Source organism: Dipodomys merriami, unplaced genomic scaffold (assembly GCF_024711535.1).
Source record: "Dipodomys merriami isolate MVZ:Mamm:240054 unplaced genomic scaffold, mDipMer1.0.p SCAF_125, whole genome shotgun sequence".
Taxonomy (NCBI): Eukaryota; Metazoa; Chordata; class Mammalia; order Rodentia; family Heteromyidae; genus Dipodomys; species Dipodomys merriami.
This window is the reverse complement of record NW_027202549.1, coordinates 775,795-796,040: the sequence shown is the minus strand read 5'-3', so window position 1 is coordinate 796,040 and position 20,246 is coordinate 775,795. Positions and strand designations below refer to the sequence as shown.

The 20,246-nt window shown below is 49.6% G+C and overlaps 1 protein-coding gene and 1 long non-coding RNA gene across 9 annotated transcripts in view; one reads left to right on the top strand and one right to left on the bottom strand.

Moving 5' to 3' along the window:
- Window positions 1-8,105, top strand: part of LOC138823987 (uncharacterized) — a 32,007-nt gene extending 23,902 nt beyond the window's left edge. Inside the window, exons 5-8 of one of the 4 annotated variants that reach the window (XR_011370973.1) lie at window positions 2,966-3,114; window positions 5,035-5,167; window positions 5,632-5,765; window positions 7,912-8,105. This is a non-coding gene — a long non-coding RNA (uncharacterized lncRNA). Of the gene's footprint in view, window positions 1-2,965; window positions 3,115-5,031; window positions 5,168-5,631; window positions 5,766-7,911 lie in introns of all 4 variants that reach the window. The other 3 variants (XR_011370974.1, XR_011370975.1, XR_011370972.1) reach the window with 3 other exon arrangements.
- The window catches only part of Kif9 (kinesin family member 9), a 29,571-nt gene extending 9,411 nt beyond the window's left edge, over window positions 1-20,160 (bottom strand). For 3 of the 5 annotated variants that reach the window (XM_070017543.1, XM_070017545.1, XM_070017542.1), the window contains exons 1-14: window positions 19,985-20,160; window positions 19,492-19,692; window positions 17,297-17,394; window positions 15,294-15,459; window positions 14,475-14,581; window positions 12,572-12,796; window positions 11,087-11,170; window positions 10,885-10,977; window positions 9,845-9,992; window positions 7,184-7,248; window positions 5,047-5,124; window positions 1,751-1,819; window positions 1,477-1,581; window positions 477-532 (exon numbers count right to left, since the gene is read on the bottom strand). In XM_070017543.1, coding sequence (XP_069873644.1) covers window positions 477-532; window positions 1,477-1,581; window positions 1,751-1,819; window positions 5,047-5,124; window positions 7,184-7,248; window positions 9,845-9,992; window positions 10,885-10,977; window positions 11,087-11,170; window positions 12,572-12,796; window positions 14,475-14,581; window positions 15,294-15,459; window positions 17,297-17,394; window positions 19,492-19,555 — 1,358 coding nt within the window. In that variant the 5' untranslated portion in view covers window positions 19,556-19,692; window positions 19,985-20,160. Of the gene's footprint in view, window positions 1-476; window positions 533-1,476; window positions 1,582-1,750; window positions 1,820-5,046; window positions 5,125-7,183; window positions 7,249-9,844; window positions 9,993-10,884; window positions 10,978-11,086; window positions 11,171-12,571; window positions 12,797-14,474; window positions 14,582-15,293; window positions 15,460-17,296; window positions 17,395-18,111; window positions 18,369-19,491; window positions 19,693-19,984 lie in introns of those variants that run through there. The other 2 variants (XM_070017546.1, XM_070017544.1) reach the window with 1 other exon arrangement.
- Between the last annotated feature and the right edge of the window lie 86 nt (window positions 20,161-20,246).

The following is a 20,246-nucleotide window of genomic DNA, read 5'->3' as shown; positions in this document are numbered from 1 at the left end:
CTTGTAATCCTAGCTACTCAGGAGGCTGAGATCTGAGGATCATGGTTCAAAGCCAGCCCGGCAGGAAAGTCCGTGAGACTTTTTTTTTTTGGGGGTCCGGTCGTGGGGCCTGAACTCTGGACCTGGGCTCTGTCCCTCAGCTCTTCAGCTCAAGGCTAGTGCTCTACCACTTGAGCCACAGTGCCACTTCCGGCTTCGGCTTTTTTCTTTTTGCTTATGTGGTGCTGAGGAATCGAACCCAGGGCCTCAAGCATGCAAGGCAAGCGCTCTACCACTGAGCCACCTTCCCAGCCCCAAGTCTGTGAGACTCTTATCTCCAATAAACCACCAGAAAACCAGAAGTGGCGCTGTGGCTCAAGTGGTAGAGCGCTTGCCTTGAGCTGAAGAGCTGAGGGACAGCGCCCAGGCCCAGAGTTCAAGCCCCATGACCAACAAAAAAAAAAAGGCGGGGGTTGTTAAGGGAGGGAGCCTCTCACCTCAGAATCACTCGGAACTGGTTGAACACCTCCTGGATCTGCCTCAGATTGATTATCTGGAAGGAAGAGAACAGGGAAGTTACAAAGGGCCACCAGGGGACCAGACTGTATAGCTGACTCTGGACCATCTGACTTGAGAATGGGACCATCTGCAGCCTCTCAACAAAGCACCACCAAGCCTTTCTCAAAAAGCAAACATCCACTGGGCGCTGGTGGCTCACACTTGTCAGCTTAGCTACTCAGGAGACTGAGATCGAGGATTGCAGTTCAAAGCCAGCCCAGGCAGGAAAGTCCATGAGACTCTTATCTCCAATAAACCACCAGAAAACCAGAAGTGGTGCAATGGCTCAGAGTGGTAGAGCACTTGCCTTGAGCAAAAAGAGCTCAATGACAATAACCGGGCCCTGAGTTCAAGCCCCACGATGGACAAAAAATAATTTAAAAAATCCTATGTTGATTTCCCTACCCCGAAGGGTGAGACCAGGAGGCAAATGGGACTCGTATCTGGGCAGCCAAGCTGTGCTTATACTCTTGGGACAGAGGTCATTGGCTTTGAACAACACCCCACCCCCACCCCGCAGGCCTTTCAACTTGGCAGGCAAGGCTATGGTGAACTGAATGCTCTTTTTTTTTTTTTTAAGTCAGTTGTGAGGCTTGAACTCTGGGCCTGGGCTGTCTCTCAGCTCTTCAGCTCAAGGTGAGTGCTGTACCACTTGAACCACAGAGCCACTTCCAGTTTTCTGGTGGCTTATTGGAGATAAGAGTCTCATGGACTTTCCTGCCGGGGCTGGCTTTGAACAACAATCCTTGGATCTCAGCCTCCTGAGTAGTTAGGATGACAGGCATGAGCCACTGGCACCCAGCTCTGAATGCTCTTTGACACAAACCCAGCACCTGCTCTGTATGAGGTTCCAAGGCCAAGTACAGCCCACACTGGGAGTGTCCAGGTCAGGGAGCCCCCCAAACCAACTGAGTGAGCCTGCTGATCCTGCAAACTTACATCGATCTCATCCAGGGTCCCATCCAGGTACCTCCGCACTTGGGAGTTGATCTCAGCAATCTGAATTTCATCCATGGGGTCGTAGGTCACCAGGGTGCGGTTGGCCTTAAAAAAGGAAGTGATAAGTAACCAGGAACTTGAGCCCGAGGGAGAGCCAAAAAGGGGCCCCTTTGGCACTAGCACTGGCTGCTTAGGCTGGCTCTTGTTTGTCTAGCTGTCTGCCCTTGGCCCTAGGCCCTCCAGCATGGGTCCTTCCCCTGCCCCAGCCCCTTACCAGGCTGTCATGGATGGCCAGTTCCTGCTTGAGCAACACCAGCTCCTTCTCCAGATTCTTGACCATTCTCTGCCAGGGAAGAGGGGAGGGGGTCATCAGAGAAGCCACCAGGTGAGGTAATTCAATTCTATGCCCAGATGTTCCGGCCAGCCAGTCTTGGTAACCTATAAGATATGTTCTCGGCTTCCCGGCTGTTCTCTCCCTGCTAGGGAGATGGCTTCAACAGCCTCTGGGCCTTTACCTCTTCTCAGCAGAAGAGATGGAGGACAGAGACAACACAGGACACCAAACCCACTTCAAATTCAAGTCCTAGATGGTTTTATTTTTTTTTTCCTCAGTCCTGGGGCTGGAACTCAGGGCCTGGGCACTGTCCCTGAACCTCTCTTGCTCAATAGTGCTCTACTGCTTGAGCCACAGCACCACTTCCAGTTTTCTAGTGGTTTTATTGGATAAGAGTCTCATGGACTTTCCTGCCCAGACTGGCTTTGAACCGTGATCCTCAGATCTCAGCCTCCTGAGTAGCTAGGATGACAGGCGTGAGCCAAGGACACGTGTTGAGAAAATGGAATGTTAAGTCATTTATAATCTGGTGGCTATTATCTACTTGTATAAAAAAAAGAGGCACAAGGGAGTTCATGTGAGCAAGGGGGTTTCCTTTAGATATTATAAAGTGGCCACTAGGGGGAGTACTGTCTCCTGGGATCCAGGAGACCAGCGACCACAGCTCCTCACCCAGCAAGGTGCAGTCGAACCCTGGCACCATGGTGGCTCTGTGGCAAAGTAAGCACAAAGCCTGGGCTTTAAGGTACTGAGTCAGAATTCAAAGTCTGGCTCAGCCCCTTAAGGAAGCCCCAAGTAAATCTTCAGGTGTGACTTTTCTGTGGTGTCAAAGGAGGAGCCTTGGTTATCCATCTTCTCCCAGCTCTAGAAAAGTGAACCAGGTTTCCCTGTAGGGAAAACCCTGAGAGCTGTTGAGGGGCTTAAATGGGATGATTCTGTTTGGCTTAGGCCAGCTTGGTTATCTGTGGGTGATGGGGGGGCGGGGAGAAGGACTATCTGTTCCAATTCAGCATCCAATTTCCCACCCTGGGACCAAGGGAGCTGGTTCTCCTCATGACTATGCCGGTGTTTGTCTGTTTTTATTTTTGTGTTGGTACTGGGGGAAGGGCGAGGTGAACTCAGAACCTCATGTTCTTTCTTGGCTTTTTCACTCAGGGCTGGCGATCTACCACTTAAGCCACAACTCCACTTCTGGCTTCTTGGTGGTTATTTGGAGAGAAGAATCTCAAGGGCTTCCCCTTGCCCAGGCTGGCTTTGAACCCAAGATCCTCAGATCTCAGCCACCTGAGTAGCTAGGATGACAGGTATGTAACAATGACCCAGGATGTCCCCAAACTCAGAGACACTACAGATTCCCAAGTAGTAAGGATTACAGGCATGTGTCACCATGCCCAGTGACCTGGGCTCTTATTAGAAATGTAAATCCTTTCAGGTACAGTACTACACATCTGTAATCCCGGCACTCCAGGGGCTGGGAGTGTGTTCCAGGCCAACCTAGGATACCTAGCGAAAACTTGTTTCAAAAAACCAAAAACATGGCCTGGGAAGGTGGCTCAGTGGTAGAGTGCTTGCCTTGCATGCATGAGGCCCTGGGTTCGATTCCTCAGCAACACATAAGCAAAAAAGAAGTGGCGCTGTGGCTCAAGTGGTAGAGCGCTAGCCTTGAGCTGAAGAGCTGAGGGACAGTGCCCAGGCCCAGAGTTCAGGCCCCACAACCGGACCCAAAAAAAAAAAAAAAAAAAAAAACATGGCCAGGCACTGATGGCTCACATCTGTCAACCTAGCTACTTAGGAGGCTGAGATCTGAGGATTGTGGTTCACAGCCAGCCCGGGCAGACAAAGTCCGGGAGACTCTTATCTCCAATGAACCACTAGAAAACCGGAAGTGGTGCTGTGGCTCAAGTGGTAGAGTACCAGCCTTGAGCTGAAGAACTGAACTGAGGGACAGCGCCGAGGCCCAGAGTTCAAGCCTGACAAAAACAAACGGGGTGGTAATGTGGCTTAGTTGTAGAGTGCTTGCCTAGCATGCATGAGGCCCTGGGTTCAATTTCTCAGTACCACATACATAGGTAAAGCTGGAAGTGGCACTGTGGCTCAAGTTGTAGAGTGCTAGCCTTGGGCAAAAGCAGCTCAGGGACAGTGCCCAGGCCCTGAGTTCAAGCCCCAGGACTGGCAAAATAAATAATCAAGAAATGCAAATCCTCAGGCTCCGCCCCAGTAATGGCCAGAATCAGGATCTGAAGCTCAGCAGCTGCCTGCTTGTGTATGAGACCCATGGATGGGTCCACAGAACAATAGGGACTGTTAATTTCCTTCAGGATTTAGAGATCTGAAAAGTTTAATTGCTTTGGCATGAGCACGAGGGATGTACAATCTCTTTCTGCAGTGACCTTGATACCATAAGCATCTTAAAGGAAAACCAAGTTGGGCACTGGTGGCTCATGCCTGTAATGCTTAAACTCAGGAGACTGAGATCTGAGGAGTGGGGTTTGAAGCCAGGCAGGGCAGGAAAGTCTGTGAGACTGATCTCCAATTAACTACCAAAAAAAGCTGGAAATGGCACTGTGGCTCAAAGTAGTAGAGCGCTAGCTACCTCCTAAAAGCCCCAAGTGATCAGCAAATGTGCTTTTACTTTATTAGTTGTTACCAAAATTCTTCCCCAAATGCTTGCGTTAATTATACTCTGGCCAGAAATAACTTGAGTTCTGTTTCTCCACCTTCTCCCTCATCATCATTTGTTACATTTGCCAGAGACCAAAGTCCAGTTTTTGCTGGTCTGAGGGTGTGATGTTTGAATTCCCGTTTGCCCTGGTTAATGCCTCTTGATTTCTCAGCTCCGTTTATGGGGCTGGATCACTTAGGCCAGTCATCTATTCTAGTCTATTCTGTACTGACAGCCAGGCAACTTCTGTGAGGTAATCCACACTCCCTAAACTGTTAAGGAGATCTCATGGAGAAGCCCAAAGGACCCAGGATTTCTGGAGCCACACACCTGTGAACTGGGTGGTTGCCCCCTGGTTACCTCTATGGGCAGCCTTGGAAGAGTCTCCAGGGATGCTAAAGCCCTGGTCTGTGCCAAGGTAGAATGAGACTGACCCAGGGCCAAGTGAGGATCTTTGGCAGGAAGGAAGTCACTGCTATCTCTTCCCACATGGCATCAAATCCATACACATTCCTCGCCTCTCTCCCTCTCCCCCCCCCCCCCCCCCCCCCCGGTGGAGGAGGCCTCTCAGCACCTCAGCATCGTATTTTTCATTGATGGAAGGCTCGGTTGTCACCAGCTTCATCCTGTTGGCAAACCGCAGCGAAGAAAGCTGGAAAACAGATCAAGCAGATGTCAGATGACTTCCAAACCAAGTGAGACACGTCCTGCACGCCCCCCCCCCCCCCCCCGCCAGGCCTAGGGGTTCATGCCTGTAATTCTTAGCTGCTCAGGAGGCAGAGATTGGGAGGACTGTGGTCCTAGCTATGGCAAAATATTCCCTTTGAGCCAGGCGCTGGTGACTCATGGCTGGAATCCTAGCTGCTCAGGAGGCTGAGATCTGAGGATCAGGATTTGAAGCCAGCCCGGGCAGGAAAGTCTGAGACTCATCTCCAATCAACCATGAGAAAACCTGAAGTGAGGCTGTGGCTCAAAAGTGGTAGAGCACTAGCCTTGAGCAAAAAAAGAGCTCAAGGATAGCTCCCAGGCCCTGAGTTCAAGTTCTGTGACCCAAAAATAACTGTCTTTTTTTCAGTATCCCCACCAAAACAAATTAACCTAACAGATCCATAATATTATGATTCCAAGATGTAATTCATGTTTAAAAAACTATTGCTAGGCAACAATGGGGTCATGCATGTAATCGGAGCTATTCAAGAGGCTGAGAGCTGAGAATCAGCTGTTTGAAGCTGGCCCAGGCAGGCAAACTGAAGACGCTATCTCCAACTAACAAGCAAAAAACTGGAAGTAGAGGTGAGCCTCTGGTGATTCCTCTTGGGGTACAACTGTGCTTTGCTAGGTGAGTCTCAAGTGATTGCTCTTGGGGTACAACTGTGCTTTGCTAGGAACCAGAGAGATGTGAAAGCTTCCCCCTGGAGAGGCTGCCCCACGTCAGCAGGGGTTGCTTGTTCCAGGCACCAAACCCCAGAGCATTGAATGTATGGCAGAAACACACGCTCTAGAAGCTGGGATTGTCCCTAATGCCCATGGCTGGGAGGCCCTGCAGATCTGTCTTGCCCCACAGCATCCTTGGTAATGAAGGGCTTCATCTGCCTACGTATATTCTGGAGATTGCCTTAAACATCCACACTTGAAAAGTGAAATGACTGGGCACATAGCTCACGTGGTATAGTGCTTGGCCTAGTGTGTACCTAATAACAGGTACACACACAGCTCTGCTTCAGCTTTTTGTGGATAACTGGACATGAGAGTCTCATAGACTTTCCTGTCCAGTCTGGCTTGGAACCGAGATCCTCAGATCTCAGACTCCCCAGTAGCTGGGATTACAGGCGTGAGTCACCAGTGTCTGGCTCCAATTACTAGCCTGCTACTGCCAACCAGCTCAGTGCCCACTTCTCCTCACTCCAGCTCCAGGGAAAAAATTAAAAAACAAGAAACCTCCTTCTTCCTCTCTCCCTGACCCCCTCTGAAGGTCTCCTCTCTTCCTCTCACAGTACTTAGGGCTGGGAACTCTTGACTTTCATCCACAGACCTCCATGGATTGGCGCTTAACACCTATGTGGTTCATGTTGGCCTTAGATCCAACCACAGCCTAGAACACCGTAGTGTTCAGTGTGTGTGTGTGTGTGTGTGACTCATGGGGCTTGAACACAGAGTCTAGGTGCTGTCCCTGGGCTTTCTTTGCTCAAGGCTAGCCCTCTACCACTTGAGCCACAAGGCCACTTCTAGCTTTTTTTTGGTGATTAATTGGAGAGAAGAGTTCATGGGGCTTTCCTGCCCAGGCTGGCTTCAAATCTTGATTCTCAGAGATTTATCAGCCTCCTGAGTAGCAGGAGCTACAGGCATGAGCCACCAGCACCTGGCTTGTGTTTGTAAGATGTTCAAACATATGAATCCACACACACACACCACACACCACACACACACACACACACACACACACACACACACACACACAGAGTCCCCACAAAGCTTGCTCTCAGCCTACCCTTGCAAAGCCCCCATGCTGAGCCTGCCTCCCCATCTTCCCTCCATAGCTAACTGCTTACTGTTCAGGCCTTCAGCAACTTTGGTGCTGAATACTTCCCCCACCCTCCTGCCCCAGTCGCTGATTGTCCACATGGGTGTTGTACCAGCTGAACCAGTCTGGGGTCAGCTCTACCCGCCCTGGGTAACCCATGAAGGAGGGATGCCAACTTGTCTGTACTGACCGTTTCTTCTAACTGGGCGGCTTCTCCATAGATGTTTGTCACCAGAACCAAATTGCAGTTTCCCCCTGGGAGAAAGCAAAGACACAGAAGGGTTGTGACTCGTGGTGGGTTTTTTGACCAAACTCCCTTGGGGCTGGTAGGGCTCTGTTATGGACAAAACATCCATATTCCCACAGCATTCAAATGTTGAAGCCTTCACCCCCAAAGTCCCACCTTCAAATACCCAATGGGATGGTATTTAGTGGTAGGGCTTTGGGGAGAAAATTAAGTTTAGGTGAGCCTGGGAGTGGAGTTCTTCTGATGGAATTACTGTTCTTATAAAAGAGAAAAGAGAGAGAGAGACCAAGCATTGATGGCTCCTGCCTGTAATCCTAGCTACTCAGGAGGCTGAGATCTGAGTATTGCAGTTCAAAGCCAGCCTAGGCAAGAAAGTCCATGAGACTCTTATGGCCAATTAATCACAGAAAAAGTCAACAGTGGCGCTGTGGCTCAAGTGGTAGAACGCTAGCCTTGAGCAAAAGGAGCTCAGGGACAGCGCCAAGACCCAGAATTCAAGCTCCATGACTGACAAAAAAAAAAAAAATAGGCTCAGGGACCAGTGCCTAGGCCCTGAGTTCAAGACCAGGACCAGCACACACACACACACACACACACACACACACACACACACACACACATGCACACACACCAGAGACCAGAACCTTGTCTCTTTCCATGTGTGGATACAGACAGATGGCAGCCATCTGCAAGCCAGGAAAAAGGCCCTCACCAAGAACCACGTATCAGCTGGCACCTTGATCTTGGACTTCCCAGCTCCAAACTGTGAGAAATAAATGTTGGTCTGTTGTTGAAAGCCACCAGTGTATGGTGTTTTGTCTTAGAAGCTCAAGCTGAGTCAGAAAGAGCCTGTATGGAACTGAGACATGGGGGAGGGGAAGGGGGAGGGAAGAAAAGAGGGAGGGAGAAAAAGAAGCTAGCAGATGTACCTAAGAAGGAACAGAAGAGAACAGTGATGAAAACACAGCATGGGAGAAAGCATGTAGGGCTGGGAGAAACGGTGGGAGCCAGGACCTAGCTCATGATAGTCATACAGCTAACAATCGGAGACCAGTGGAGCCAGGCACTGGTGGCTCATGCCTGTCGTCCTAGCTACTCAGGAGGCTGAGATCTGAGGATCACAGTTCAAAGCCAGCCCAGGCAGAAAAATCAGTGAGGCTCTGATCTCCAGAACCACTAGAAAACCAGAAGTGGCACTGTGGCTCAAGAGGTAGAACGCTCGCCTTGAGCTGGAGAGTGCAGGGACAGCACCCAGGCCCAGAGTTCAAGCCCCATGACTGACAAAAAAACACTGGGCAGGAGGGCATGGTTCAACTGTAGAGCACCTGCCTAGCAAGAGGGAAACCCTGGATTCAAACTCTAGTCTTTTAAAAAAGAAAAAGGAGGCTGGTGCTGGTGGCTCATGCCTGTCACCCTAACTACTCAGGAGGCTGAGATCTGAGGATTGCAGTTCAGAGCCAGCCTGGGCAGAAAAGTCTGTGAGACTCTTATCTCCAATGAACCACCAGAAAACCAAAAGTGGCGCTGTGGCTCAAGTAGTAGGGTGCTCGCCTTGAGCTGAAGAACGCAGGGACAGCGCCCAGGCCCAGATTTCAAGCCTCATGACCATGTGTGTGTGTCCTGATATGGGTGGTGACTAGTGTTCTACTATTGGTGTGTGTGTGTGTGTGTGTGTGTGTCTCTCTCTCTCTTGTCTGTCTGTCCTGATATGGGTGGTCATTAGTTACTGGTATCTGACTACTTTGTCTCGTGTGTGTGTGTGTGTGTGTGTGTGTGTGTGTGTGTGTGCGTGCGTGTGTGTGTGTGTGTGTGTGTGTGTGTGTGTGTGTGTGTGTGTGTCTTGAACTCAGGGCCTGGGTGCTGTCTCTCAGCTTTTGTGCTTGAGCCATATGTTCACTTCTGACTTTTTGGTGATTAGCTGGAGGTAAGAGTTTCATGGGGCTGGGATGTAGCTTAGTGTCAAAGTGCTTATCTAGTAAGTACAACATCTTCCTCAGCACTGAAAAAAAAAAAGAAGAAGAAGAAAAAAGTCTCATGGGCTTTCCTTCCCAAGATTACAGGCGTGAGCCATCAGCACCTGGCCTCAGCCTCCACTTCGTTGCCCTGGAAACTGCCAGAGGAAGAAGGGAAGGTCTGATGGGAGAGGCCTCCCTCTGGATCTTCAAGGCCTGGATCAAGGCCTGTCAGACATTTAGAGACAAGGGGACACAGGAGAAGATATCTATAGCAGAGACCAGAGTTTAAGTAAAGTTTCTGGTGTGGCCTGGGCACAAGAAGAGAACCTGGATGCTGCTTTTCTGGATATGTCTGACACTACTATCAAAGAGCTATGGGTAATTTGAGCCCCCCCTCCCAAGAGGAAGGAATCTCTCCCTCTCTCCCTCTCTGTCTTTCCTCTCTCTCTCCCTCCCTCCCTCTCTCTCTCTTTCTCTCTCTCTCTCTCTCTCTCTCTCTCTCTCTCTCTCTCTCTCTCTCTCTCTCTCTCACACACACACACACACACACACACACACACACACACACACACACTGTGGCAGGGGTGGGGGGTGGAGGGGTGTTAGTGGTACCAGGCCCCTCCTTCTTGATCACCAGCCACACCCTTACCTAATGAGTCCTTGAGGGCATGGGTGAGCTTGCACTGGCGGAAAGGGATGTGGTCTCGCTTCTGGTCCCCAAGGGCAATGATGGCCTGCTCCAGGAATGACAGCGACTTGTTGATGTAGGTGGCTTCCTTCTGGACTCGTCCATCAGACTGCAAACCAAACATCAATTCCACTTTTTTTTTTTTTGCCAGTCCTGGGGCTTGAACTCAGGGCCTGGGCACTGTCCCTGAGCTTCTTTTTGTTCAAGGCTTGTGCTCTACCACTTGAGCCACAGCACCACTTCTGGCTTTTTCTGTGTATGTGGTACTGAGGAATTGAACCCAGGGCTTCATGCATGCAAGGCAAGCCACATTCCCAGTTCTCAATTGCACTTTTGGATGCACTGGTTTGGGGTGATGCTACAAAGCTGCAGGAACCTTCCCCTCCACCCCCAATGTTGCGATTGAATTCCATTTGGGGCTGAACATGAGAAAACTAAAGTTCATGGACATGCTCATTTCTGTGAGTACTCCTGTGAATATGAACGTATGTGAATATTCATAGAGGAATACTCAAAAGATGCAGTCTAGCAGGTGCCAGGGGCTCACACCTGAAATCTTAGCTACTCAGGAGGCTGAGATGTGAGGACTGTGGTTCAAAACCAGCCTGGGCAGGAGTCTGTGAGATCCTTGGCTTCACTTCTCCTAACTTTTTTCTCAGTTGTGGAGCTTGAACTCTGGGCCTGGGCGCTGTCCCTCAGCTCTTTAGCTCAAGGTAAGCTTTCTTTCACTTGAGCCACAGTGCCACTTCCAGTTTTAGGGTGGTTTATTGGAGACAAGAGTCTCACAGTCTTTCCTGCTTGGGCTGGCTTTGAACGGCGATCCTTGGATCTTGGCTTCCTGAGTAGCTAGGGTAACAGGCGTGAGCCACCATGCCTGGCTAACTTCTGCTGTTATTTCTCCTGCTCTACTTTACCTGGCTCAGACCTGTGCCCTCAGAAATGGAGTGGGCATGCACAGACACATGCCTGCCAGAAACAGCATCCCTGCCTCTCTCACTTACCCCAGTTTTCCCCAGCCTCTCTGAGCCGGCCAGATCCACCAGGTTAATTTTGGAAGTGATAAACTTTTCATCTGATAAGGTCCGGGAATGGGCCTGCAAAACATCCACTTAAGAGTTAGTCTGTAACAGGAGGGGCCTCTGATTGGGCAATGCCCATTGGCAGTCACCCCTCCCTGGGCCAATCAAGGAGCTTGGCACTTACCTCCATGTAGATGGTGAAAATACTGTGTGACCTGGATGAGTTTTTGTTCATTGTGTGGGAGGCTAAAATCCTGTTGGTCTCTCCCTGAATGGGAAGGGAAATGAATGTACTATTTTTTGCAGAAAAAAAAAAATGAAAACACAGCATTTGAGTCAACTTTCAATTGCACCAATAACCACACAGGTAATCTCAGAACAGTGCAATTACATGGGCCTTCTAGGCAAACTTGTGTTTTTGTTTTTGTTTTTTGTGGGTCATAGGGCTTGAACTCTGGGCCTGAGTGCTACCCCTCAGCTCTTCAGCTCAAGTTGAGTGCTCTACCACCTGAGCCACAGCTCCACTTCTGGTTTTCTGGTGGTTTATTGGAGATCAGAGTCTCACTGACTTTCCTGCCTGGGCTGGCTTTGAACCTCAATCCTCAGATCTCAGCCTCCTGAGTAGCTACGATTACAGGCATGAGCCACTGACGCCCCCATGGCAAACCTCTTTTGTAAACTAGTACAGAAAAAGATAGATTGGATTCTAGAACTATATGTTCACCTACTGCTGGGAGTGTGCAAATTGGTATAGCTTTCCAATAAGCAAGGTGACAATTAGAATCAAGAGCCATAATGTGTTCATGAATATTGAACTGGAATCATTGTAAATACTGAACTGGAATCAAGTTTCACATCCAACAACCAAAGACTATTAGGAGGTCAGGAAAATGCTGATAGGTTTTTTAATAACTTGAGAAATACTGTGTGTGTGTGTATACACGCCAGTACTTAGGGCTTGAACTCAGTGCTGGATGCTATCCCTTAGCTTTTTCCACTCAAAGCTGGTGTTTGGTTTTGTGTTTTTTGTTTCTTATGTTTTTCACTTGAACCACACCTGTGTTTCTGGTTTTTTGGTGGCTTATCAGACACAAGAGACTTTCTTGCCCAGGCTGGCTTTGAATCACCATCTTTAGATCTCAGCCTCTTGAGTAGCTAGGATTACAGGTGTTTTTATTTTTACAACGAACACATATTACAGTGGTTCCTAAGCTGCAAGTAATCACTTCTCTGCAATTTCACTTTCCATGATTTTGAGTTACCAACAGCCAACTATGGTAACAGTTCAGAGTAACCAAGCCAAAAAACCTACAGGGAGCCAGGTGCTGGTGGCTCACACCTGTCATCCTAGCTACTCAGGAGGTTGAGATTTTAGGATCGTGGTTCAAAGCCAGCCTGGGCAGGAAAGTCCTTGAGACTCTTATCTCTAATGAAGCACCAGAAAACCAGAAATGGTGCTGTGGCTCAAGTGGTAGAGCGTTCACCTTGAGCTGAAGAGCTCAGGGACAGCACCCAGGCCCAGAGTAAAAGCCCCATGACCGATCAAAACCAAACACTTAAGGGGAAAAGAGAGGGGAAAGAAGAGAGGAAGAAAGGGAAAACAAGGGAAGGGCAGGAGGAAGAGGGAAGAAGAAGAGGGGGAAAGGGCCTTTTCAGTTGATCATCTCACCTCAAAAAGGAGGCTGAATGCATCCTCCTCTTGACTGGTAAGGTGGACTGACAAACCCTTGACAAAAACTCCCTGAGGGTTTTCCACAACAGACATTGGTGTGACCGAGGGTCCAACATAAGGAAGGGTGCATAGGAGATCAAACAGGTTCTCGTTGTAGATTTCCAAGTAGGAAATGCGCACAGTGATGGCGTGTGTGGGGCGCTCTTCAATCATCTTAAACACCTGGATGGGAGATTGCACAACAGCTAACTCACTGTCATTGAGAGAACCGACATCCAAGAAGGTAAGGGAATTTTTGTCCTCAAGGGACTTACGGTCTACCCTGGTGGAATGGTCAACAAAAGGAGCAACAAAGCTAATGTGCTGGTGGCTCACACCTGTCATGCTAGCAACTCAGGAGGCTGAGGTGTGAGGATCATGGTTCAAAGCCAGTCCAAGAAAAGTCCGTGAGACATGAATCTCCAATGAACCACTGGAAAACCAGAAGTGGTGCTGCGGCTCAAGTGGTAGAGAGCCAGCCTTGAGCAAAAGAGTTCAGAGGCAGTGCCTAAGCCCTGGGTTCAAGCCCCACGACTGACAGAAAATAAAGCAAAACATTAACGATTCCTATTAATTTACTGACTTGGTTTTTGGGGTGACTAATTGGAGTTAAAGAGTCTCATGGACTTGCCTGTCTAGGCTGGCTTTGAACTGCAGTCTTCAGCCTCCTGGGTAGCTGAGATTACAGGCATGAGCCACTGGTATCCAGCTCCTATGCCTTTATTCTCTCTCTCTCTCTCTTTTATTTTTCTATCTCCTCTCTCTCTCACCTCCTCTCTCCCTCCCTTCTTTCTCTCTCTCTTCTCTCTTCCTCCCTCCCCCTGCTCTTGTTCCAGACCAGGACTTGAACTCAGTAACTGATGCTTTCACTCATTTGGCTAGTGCTCTGCACCAACTGAGACACACTTCTCACCTCTGGTTATTTCTTTATTGGTCTAATTTCTTTTCTTTTCTTTTTTTTTTTTTTTTTTGGGTCCCGTCGTGGGACTGGGCGCTGTCCCTCAGCTCTTCAGCTCAAGACAGTGCTCTACCACTTGAGCCACAGCGCCACTTCCGGCTTTTTTCTTATGTGGTGCTGAGGAATCGAACCCAGGGCCTCATGCATGTAAGGCAGGCGCTCTACCACTGAGCCACCTTCCCAGTCCCCCCCCTTTTTTTTTTAACCAGTCCTGGGGCTTGAACTCTGGACCTGGGCAGTCCCTGAATTCCTGTTCCCCAAGGCTAGCACTCTACCACTTGAGCTGCAGCACCACTTCCAACTTTTTCTATGATTAATTAGAGATAAAAGTCTCACAGACTTTCCTGCCTGGCTGGCTTTGAACTGAGATCCTCAGATCTCAGCCTGCTAAGGAACAGCCTGCTAAGGATGACAGATGTGAGCCTCCAGCACCCAGTCTAAATCCTATTTCTTTTTTTTTTTTTTTTTGTCAGTTATGGGTCTTGAACTCTGGGCCTGGGCGCTGTCCCTCAGCTCTTCAGCTCAAGGTGAGTGCTCTACCACTTGAGCCACAGCACCACTTCCGGTTTTCTGGTGGTTTATGGACATAAGAGTCTCATGCGACTTTCCTGCCCAGGCTGGCTTTGAATGGCGATTCTCAGATCTCAGCCTCCTGAGTAGCTAGGATGACAGGTGTGATCCACTGGTACCTGGCTCCCAAATCCTATTTCTTGAAACCTAGGTTTCCAAGGCAATCCCCAACCATGGGTGTCCCATCTCTGGTACCAGTACTGATATTGCCAAGTCTTTGAGAGCTGGACCTCCCCTACCCCCTGCCCGACTCTATCTCTAAGGTCAGCAGCACCTATGACAGAGAAGAGGTGCCCCCCTCTATGGTATCCCGCCCATGCACCCACTCTCAACCTGCTGCAGGGCACGAGGGAGGATCCCGCGGTGCTTGAAGTTCTCAGTGATTCCCATCATGGTGTAAGTCTTCCCAGCTCCCGTCTGCCCATAACACATGATGGTGCCTGTGGATATTTCAAAACGTGTCGCAGTGACAACCAGGGCAAAAGCTCCAGGGTCCAGTTTTCCCATCCCCAGCGTGTCTGCTGCCATCCAGGAGCCACTGGTGGGAAGGTAGATATGAATTCCACCACAGAGGGGCTAGGCAGGTGGCTCAGTAGTAGAGTGCTTGCCTAGCATACATGAAACCCTGGGTTCGATTCTTCAGTACCACATAAACAAAAAGCCAGAAGTGGCTCTGTGGATCAAGTGGTAAAGTGCTAGCCTTGAGCAAAAGCAGCTCAGGGACAGCGCCCAGGCTCTGAGTTCAAACCCCAGGACTGGCAAAACAACAACAACAACAACAAAAGAATTCCACCATAGAAGAGGGGGAATGGGCGGGAACAGCGACATAGTCAAAACAGACGAGGTGCTAGTGGCTCAACCTATAATCCTAGCTACTGCTGAGGCTCAGACCTGAGGATCATGGTTCAAAGCCAGCCCAGGCAGGAAAGTCCAAGAGGCTCATGTCTCTAGTTAACCATCAAAAATCTGGAAGTGGAACTGGGGTTGTGGCTCCAAGTGGTGGAAGACTCAGAGCTCAGGAACAGTGCCTAGACCCTGAATTCAAGCCCCTTGACCACCATCAACAACAAAAAGATACTTGTAACTCTTCCTCCAAGATTTATCTAAGACCTCAAAGTCTTAGATAAAACAATAGTTAATTAACGCAATTACCATTATAGCCATCAAAGGCCTGAGAAATCACATCCCTTGCAACGGTCTCATAAACCAAGTCCTGGGAGGCATCATGCAGAACTCCATCTAGCTTGAATGACCAATCTGTCTGCTGGTTGTTGACAACTCCTCTCCGGATGTCTTTTTTAAAATGAATATCAATGCTCTAGAAAAAAGAGAAAGAGGCCAGATGTAGTGGTACGAGACTATAATACCAGCACGATTGAAGCTGAGGCAGGAAGATCTTGAATTCAAGATCACCCTAGGCTACCTAGCAAGACCCTGTCTCAAAAATAAGAAAGAGGGACTGGGAATGTGGCTTAGTGGTAGAGTGCTTGCCTAGCACACATGAAGCCCTCCCTGAGTTTGATTCCTCAGTACCACATACACGGTGAAAGCTGGAAGTGGCGCAGTAGGTCAAGTGGTAGACTGCTGGCCTTGAGCAAAAGAAGCTCAGGGACAGTGCCCAGGCCCTGAGTTCAAGCCTCACAACCAACAAAAATAAATAAATAATAAAAAATAAGAAGAAGCAGAAAGAAAAGAGTGGGGAAACACTAGGAAAAAAGGGGAAAGGGGAAGAGAGCTGTGTGTGTGTGTGTGTGTGTGTGTGTGAGAGAGAGAGAGAGAGAGAGAGAGAGAGAGAGATCTTTTCAGAAAACATGCTCATGTAACTGTAACCCCTCTGTACAGTATCTTTACAATAAAAAATATTTAAATAAAAAAATAATCAATGCCGGGCACCAGTGGCTCACGCCTATAATCCTAGCTACTCAGGAGGCTAAGGATCATGGTTCAAAGCCAGCCTGGGCAGGAAAGTCCGTGAGACTCTCATCTCCAATAAAGCACTAGAAAAACGGAAGTGGTCTATGGGAGATGGGAAGGGATGGTAAAGGGAAACAAAGGAGGAAGCAACAATGATTGATAAGAAATGTACTCATTACCTTGCCCATGTAATTGTAATCCCTCTGTATGGTATTTTCACAGTAAAAATAAAATAAAATAAATCACCCAAACCTGTTCGAAGACACATCAGGTCTATAATCCTAGTTACCCAGCAAGCTGATATCTGAGAAACACAGGAGAGCCCTGGACAGACGAGAATCCAAATTCAAGAGACTACTATCCAATTAACTACAAAAAAGCTCAAGTGGGAGCATGACTCAAGTGGGTAAATCACCAGTCTTTACTGAAAAAGCTGAGCTGAGATCTGAGTTATTGCAGTTCAATGCCAACTCAGGCAGGAAAGTCTGTGAGACTCTTATCTCCAATTAACTACCAAAAAAGCTAGAAGTAGAGCTGTGGCTTAAGTGGTAAAGCATTAGGTTTGAGCACAAAAGCTCAAGGACAGTGCCCAGACCCTGAGTTAAAAGCCCCAGGATCAACACACAAAAAAATGTGAGCAAAAGTGCAAGGCCCTGAGTTGAAGCCTTGGTACCAGAGGCATACACAGAGGCAATTGAAAGGTTGGAGTGTGGCTCAAATGGAAGAATATCTACCTAACAAGCACAAGGCCCTTAGTTCAAACTCCAGTACCAGAGTGGATTAAAAAGAAAAAAAAAAGCTGGGTGCTGGTGGCTCATACCTGTCATCCTAGCAACTCAGGAGGCTGATATCTGAGGATCACAGTTCAAAGCCAACCCACTGAAGGAAAGTGGATGAGATTCTTATCTCCAATTAACCACTAAAAAACGAGAAGTAGCACTGTGGCTCAAGTGGAAGAGCTTTAGCCTTGAGCTGAAGAGCTCAGGGACAGCACCTGGCCCAGAGATCAAGCCTCATGACCGGAAAAAAAAAAGGAAACTTGTTAAAACAAAGCAAAAACAAAAAGCAATTAAAAATGAGAGCCTCCTGAATTTCTTTCCGTAGGCATGTTTGGGATTTGGTGGACCAGAGTCCCTCTGGGCTTCTCCCAATTCTGCCCTGGTCTTAGAACAGTCAGAAACAGGGTGACAATGAACAGAAAAAGAGAGGTCCAGACCGGTGAGAGCAAACAGTCCACTTACTTTGTTGTCTTCTCCATATTTGATCATTTCATGAGCAAAGTCATCAGTGGGTTTGACACGGACAAATGTCTGAACCTTTTTCCTAGTACCTGTTCTAGCTAAGAGAAGAATGACATTTTTAGTAGCCATCAAATAGAAGAGGAGATCAGGAAAACAATGACATGCAATTCATTTTCTTCCCATCCCTGAGGACTTCCTGCTTTGCAGGCTGCTTTGGTCATTTCCCACTCCTGACCCAAAAAAAAGACCAAAATGAAACTGGGCGTTGGTGGCTCATGCCTGTCATCCTAGCTAATCAGGAAGTTGAGATCTGAGGATAGCAGTTCAAAGCCATCCCAGGCAGGAAAGTGCATGAGACTCTTATCTCCAAACTGGAAGTGGCATTGTGGCTCAAGTAGTGGAGCACTGGCCTTGAACTGAAGAGCTCAGGAACAGCGCCCAGGCCCAGAGTTCAAGACCCACGACTGACAAAAAGAAAAGAAACAAAGAAAGGAAAAGGAGAATTCTAGCAGCAGGGGCACCAATCTCCCTCCCTGAAATCCCTGCACACTAGCAGCACAAGATGGCTCAAGAGCATCCCCCAGAGCTATCCCTTTCTGCCCATCACCAACATGCACATGCAGTCACCTTATGGATGAGGTGTGAGGACCACAGTCCTCTTCATGCTCAGACCATGGGTTTGAAGCATGCCAGGCCCATACCCAGCTAGCCACAAGGCCTTTCCTAGTAGCTGCATGCATTCAGGGTGCCTGCTATTCAGCAGCCCCTCAAGCACCCTGACATTCGGGGGGGACCCCATGCCATTTTGCACTTACGGAAGGACTCCTTGCTACTGCTTTTATGCCGCTTCATTGGTGTGGGTGTCAGCTCCCAAATTAAGAGTACCAACTGCTCAAGGGCAAGGGACTTGGCCTTTTCTCCCTTCAGAATCCCCCTCCCCCACAATATCCACAAGAGTGCCCAGCAAACAAGAGAGGCTTGACAAATGGTGTTTGGTGAGAATGGGGATGTTCATGGCTGGAAGTCAGAGGGTGGCTGAATCTTCGTAAATGGGTCCATCTTCAGTCACTACCTAGAGAGTCCCAAGGGATAGTTGATGATGTCACTCCCTTCCCACATCACCTCCAACCCTGAAATTTATAGTCTTGTTGCTGGTACTGGGGCTTGAACTCTGGGCCTGGGCGCTTGTCCCTCAGCTCTTCAGCTCAAGGCAGGTGCTCTAGCACTTGAGCCACAGTGTCACTTCTGGTTTTCTGGTGGTTCATAGGAGATGAGAGTCTCATGGACTTTCCTTGAATGGGCTGGCTTTGAACCGAGATCCTCAGATCTCAGCCTCCTGAGTAGCTAGGATTACAGATGTGAGCCACCAATGCCTGGTTCTTACAAATATTTTTTGGATATACTAGAATGAATTCCAGTAGCCACCACGTGGCCCTCTGGGAGGAAATGAACAGAAGAGCCAACCACTAACATCCCTGAATTCAGGCTTGAAAAGAGGTTGAGTTTCTGGTGCTATGGTAGGTACCCAGGAAGGTCCTGATCTCCAGTGCTCTTACCTAGACCAAAGGGGATGTGGGGGGTGGGGGTGGCTGGGAAAGTGGCTCAGTGGTAGAGTGCTTGCCTTGCATGTATGAGGCCCTGGGTTCTATTCCTCAGCACCACATAAGCAGAAAAAGCCAGAAGTGGCACTGTGGCTCAAGTGGTAGAGTGCTACCCTTGAGCTGAAGAGCTGGGGGACAGTGCCCAGGCCCAGAGTTCAAGCCCCACAACTGACAAAAAAAAAAGGTGGGTGGTGGGGAGAGTGTAGAGCTAGCAACATCTGAACCCCCAATCACCAAGCCTTGGGTTGAACACAAGACTGGCATCCCGACGAAGGAAGGAAGGCAAGCAAGCAAGCCGGGTGACAGTGGCTCACGCCTGTCATCCTAGCTACTCAGTAGGCTGAGATCTGGGGACCATGGTTCAAAGCCAGGCTGGGACGAAAGTCCCTGAGACCTCCGATCTCCAATGAACCACCAAAAACCAAAAGTGGTGCTGTGGTTCCAGTGGTAGAGCGCCAACCTTGAGCTGAAGAAGAGGCTCAGATGACAGCACCCAGGCCCCGAGTTCAAGCCCCACGGCCGACACAAAGAAAGAAAACAACAAAGTCCTTGAACCTTCCCCCCCCCCCTTCTTCTTCCTCTTCTTCTTCTTACCGGGGCTATAGGGGCTTTGTGTGGAGTGCGAATGGCATTGGGTATGGACCCCGTTCTCATCCATCTCTGGAGTAGGTCCATCCGTTAGACGAAGGCCGCGGGTGGTGGGGGATCCCAAAGCCCCCTCCAGTTCCAAAAAGCGGATGGGTCCAGACCAATCTCAGTGAACTCCGTCCTAACTAACGCCCCTGATCGTCGATCCTGGGTGTGGGGGGGAACAGAGGGTGAGGGGGTGTCAGGAAACAGCACCCCAGCAAGGACACTCGCCAGGGGTGTGTGTGTGCAGCAGCTGTCAGTGGGCCTGGATACACCCCCCCATATCCACCTAACCCCCCCCCCAACGCCGGGCCAAGCCCAGCCCGCCTGGCGGGGCAGCAACGCTCCCCCCCACCAGAATCGGGGAGGGAGGGGGGTGGGAGGCAGGGAGGGGAGGGCAGGGTGGGGTGGGCGGGAGGGGAGGGTGGGGTGGGCCCGCTCCCAGGCCCCTTCCAACCTCGGCACCAGACCCGGAACGAAACGCGCCGCCGCTGAGAGGCTCCGCCGCGACGGGGTTGTGTACGCGGTCGTCATGGCAACGGGCGGCTGCCGGAAGTTCCCGACGCGGACGGGAAGTGGGGGGGGAATGGCGGAAGTGGAATCTTTCCAGCCCTATGGCTTCTTCAAAGAGTCCTAGGGAGGTTCCAGGGGGAAACCACAGAAGAGAGATGAGAAGCGGGAGTGGGGGGGCGGGGGTTGATTCCTTTCGAGGGTCCCCG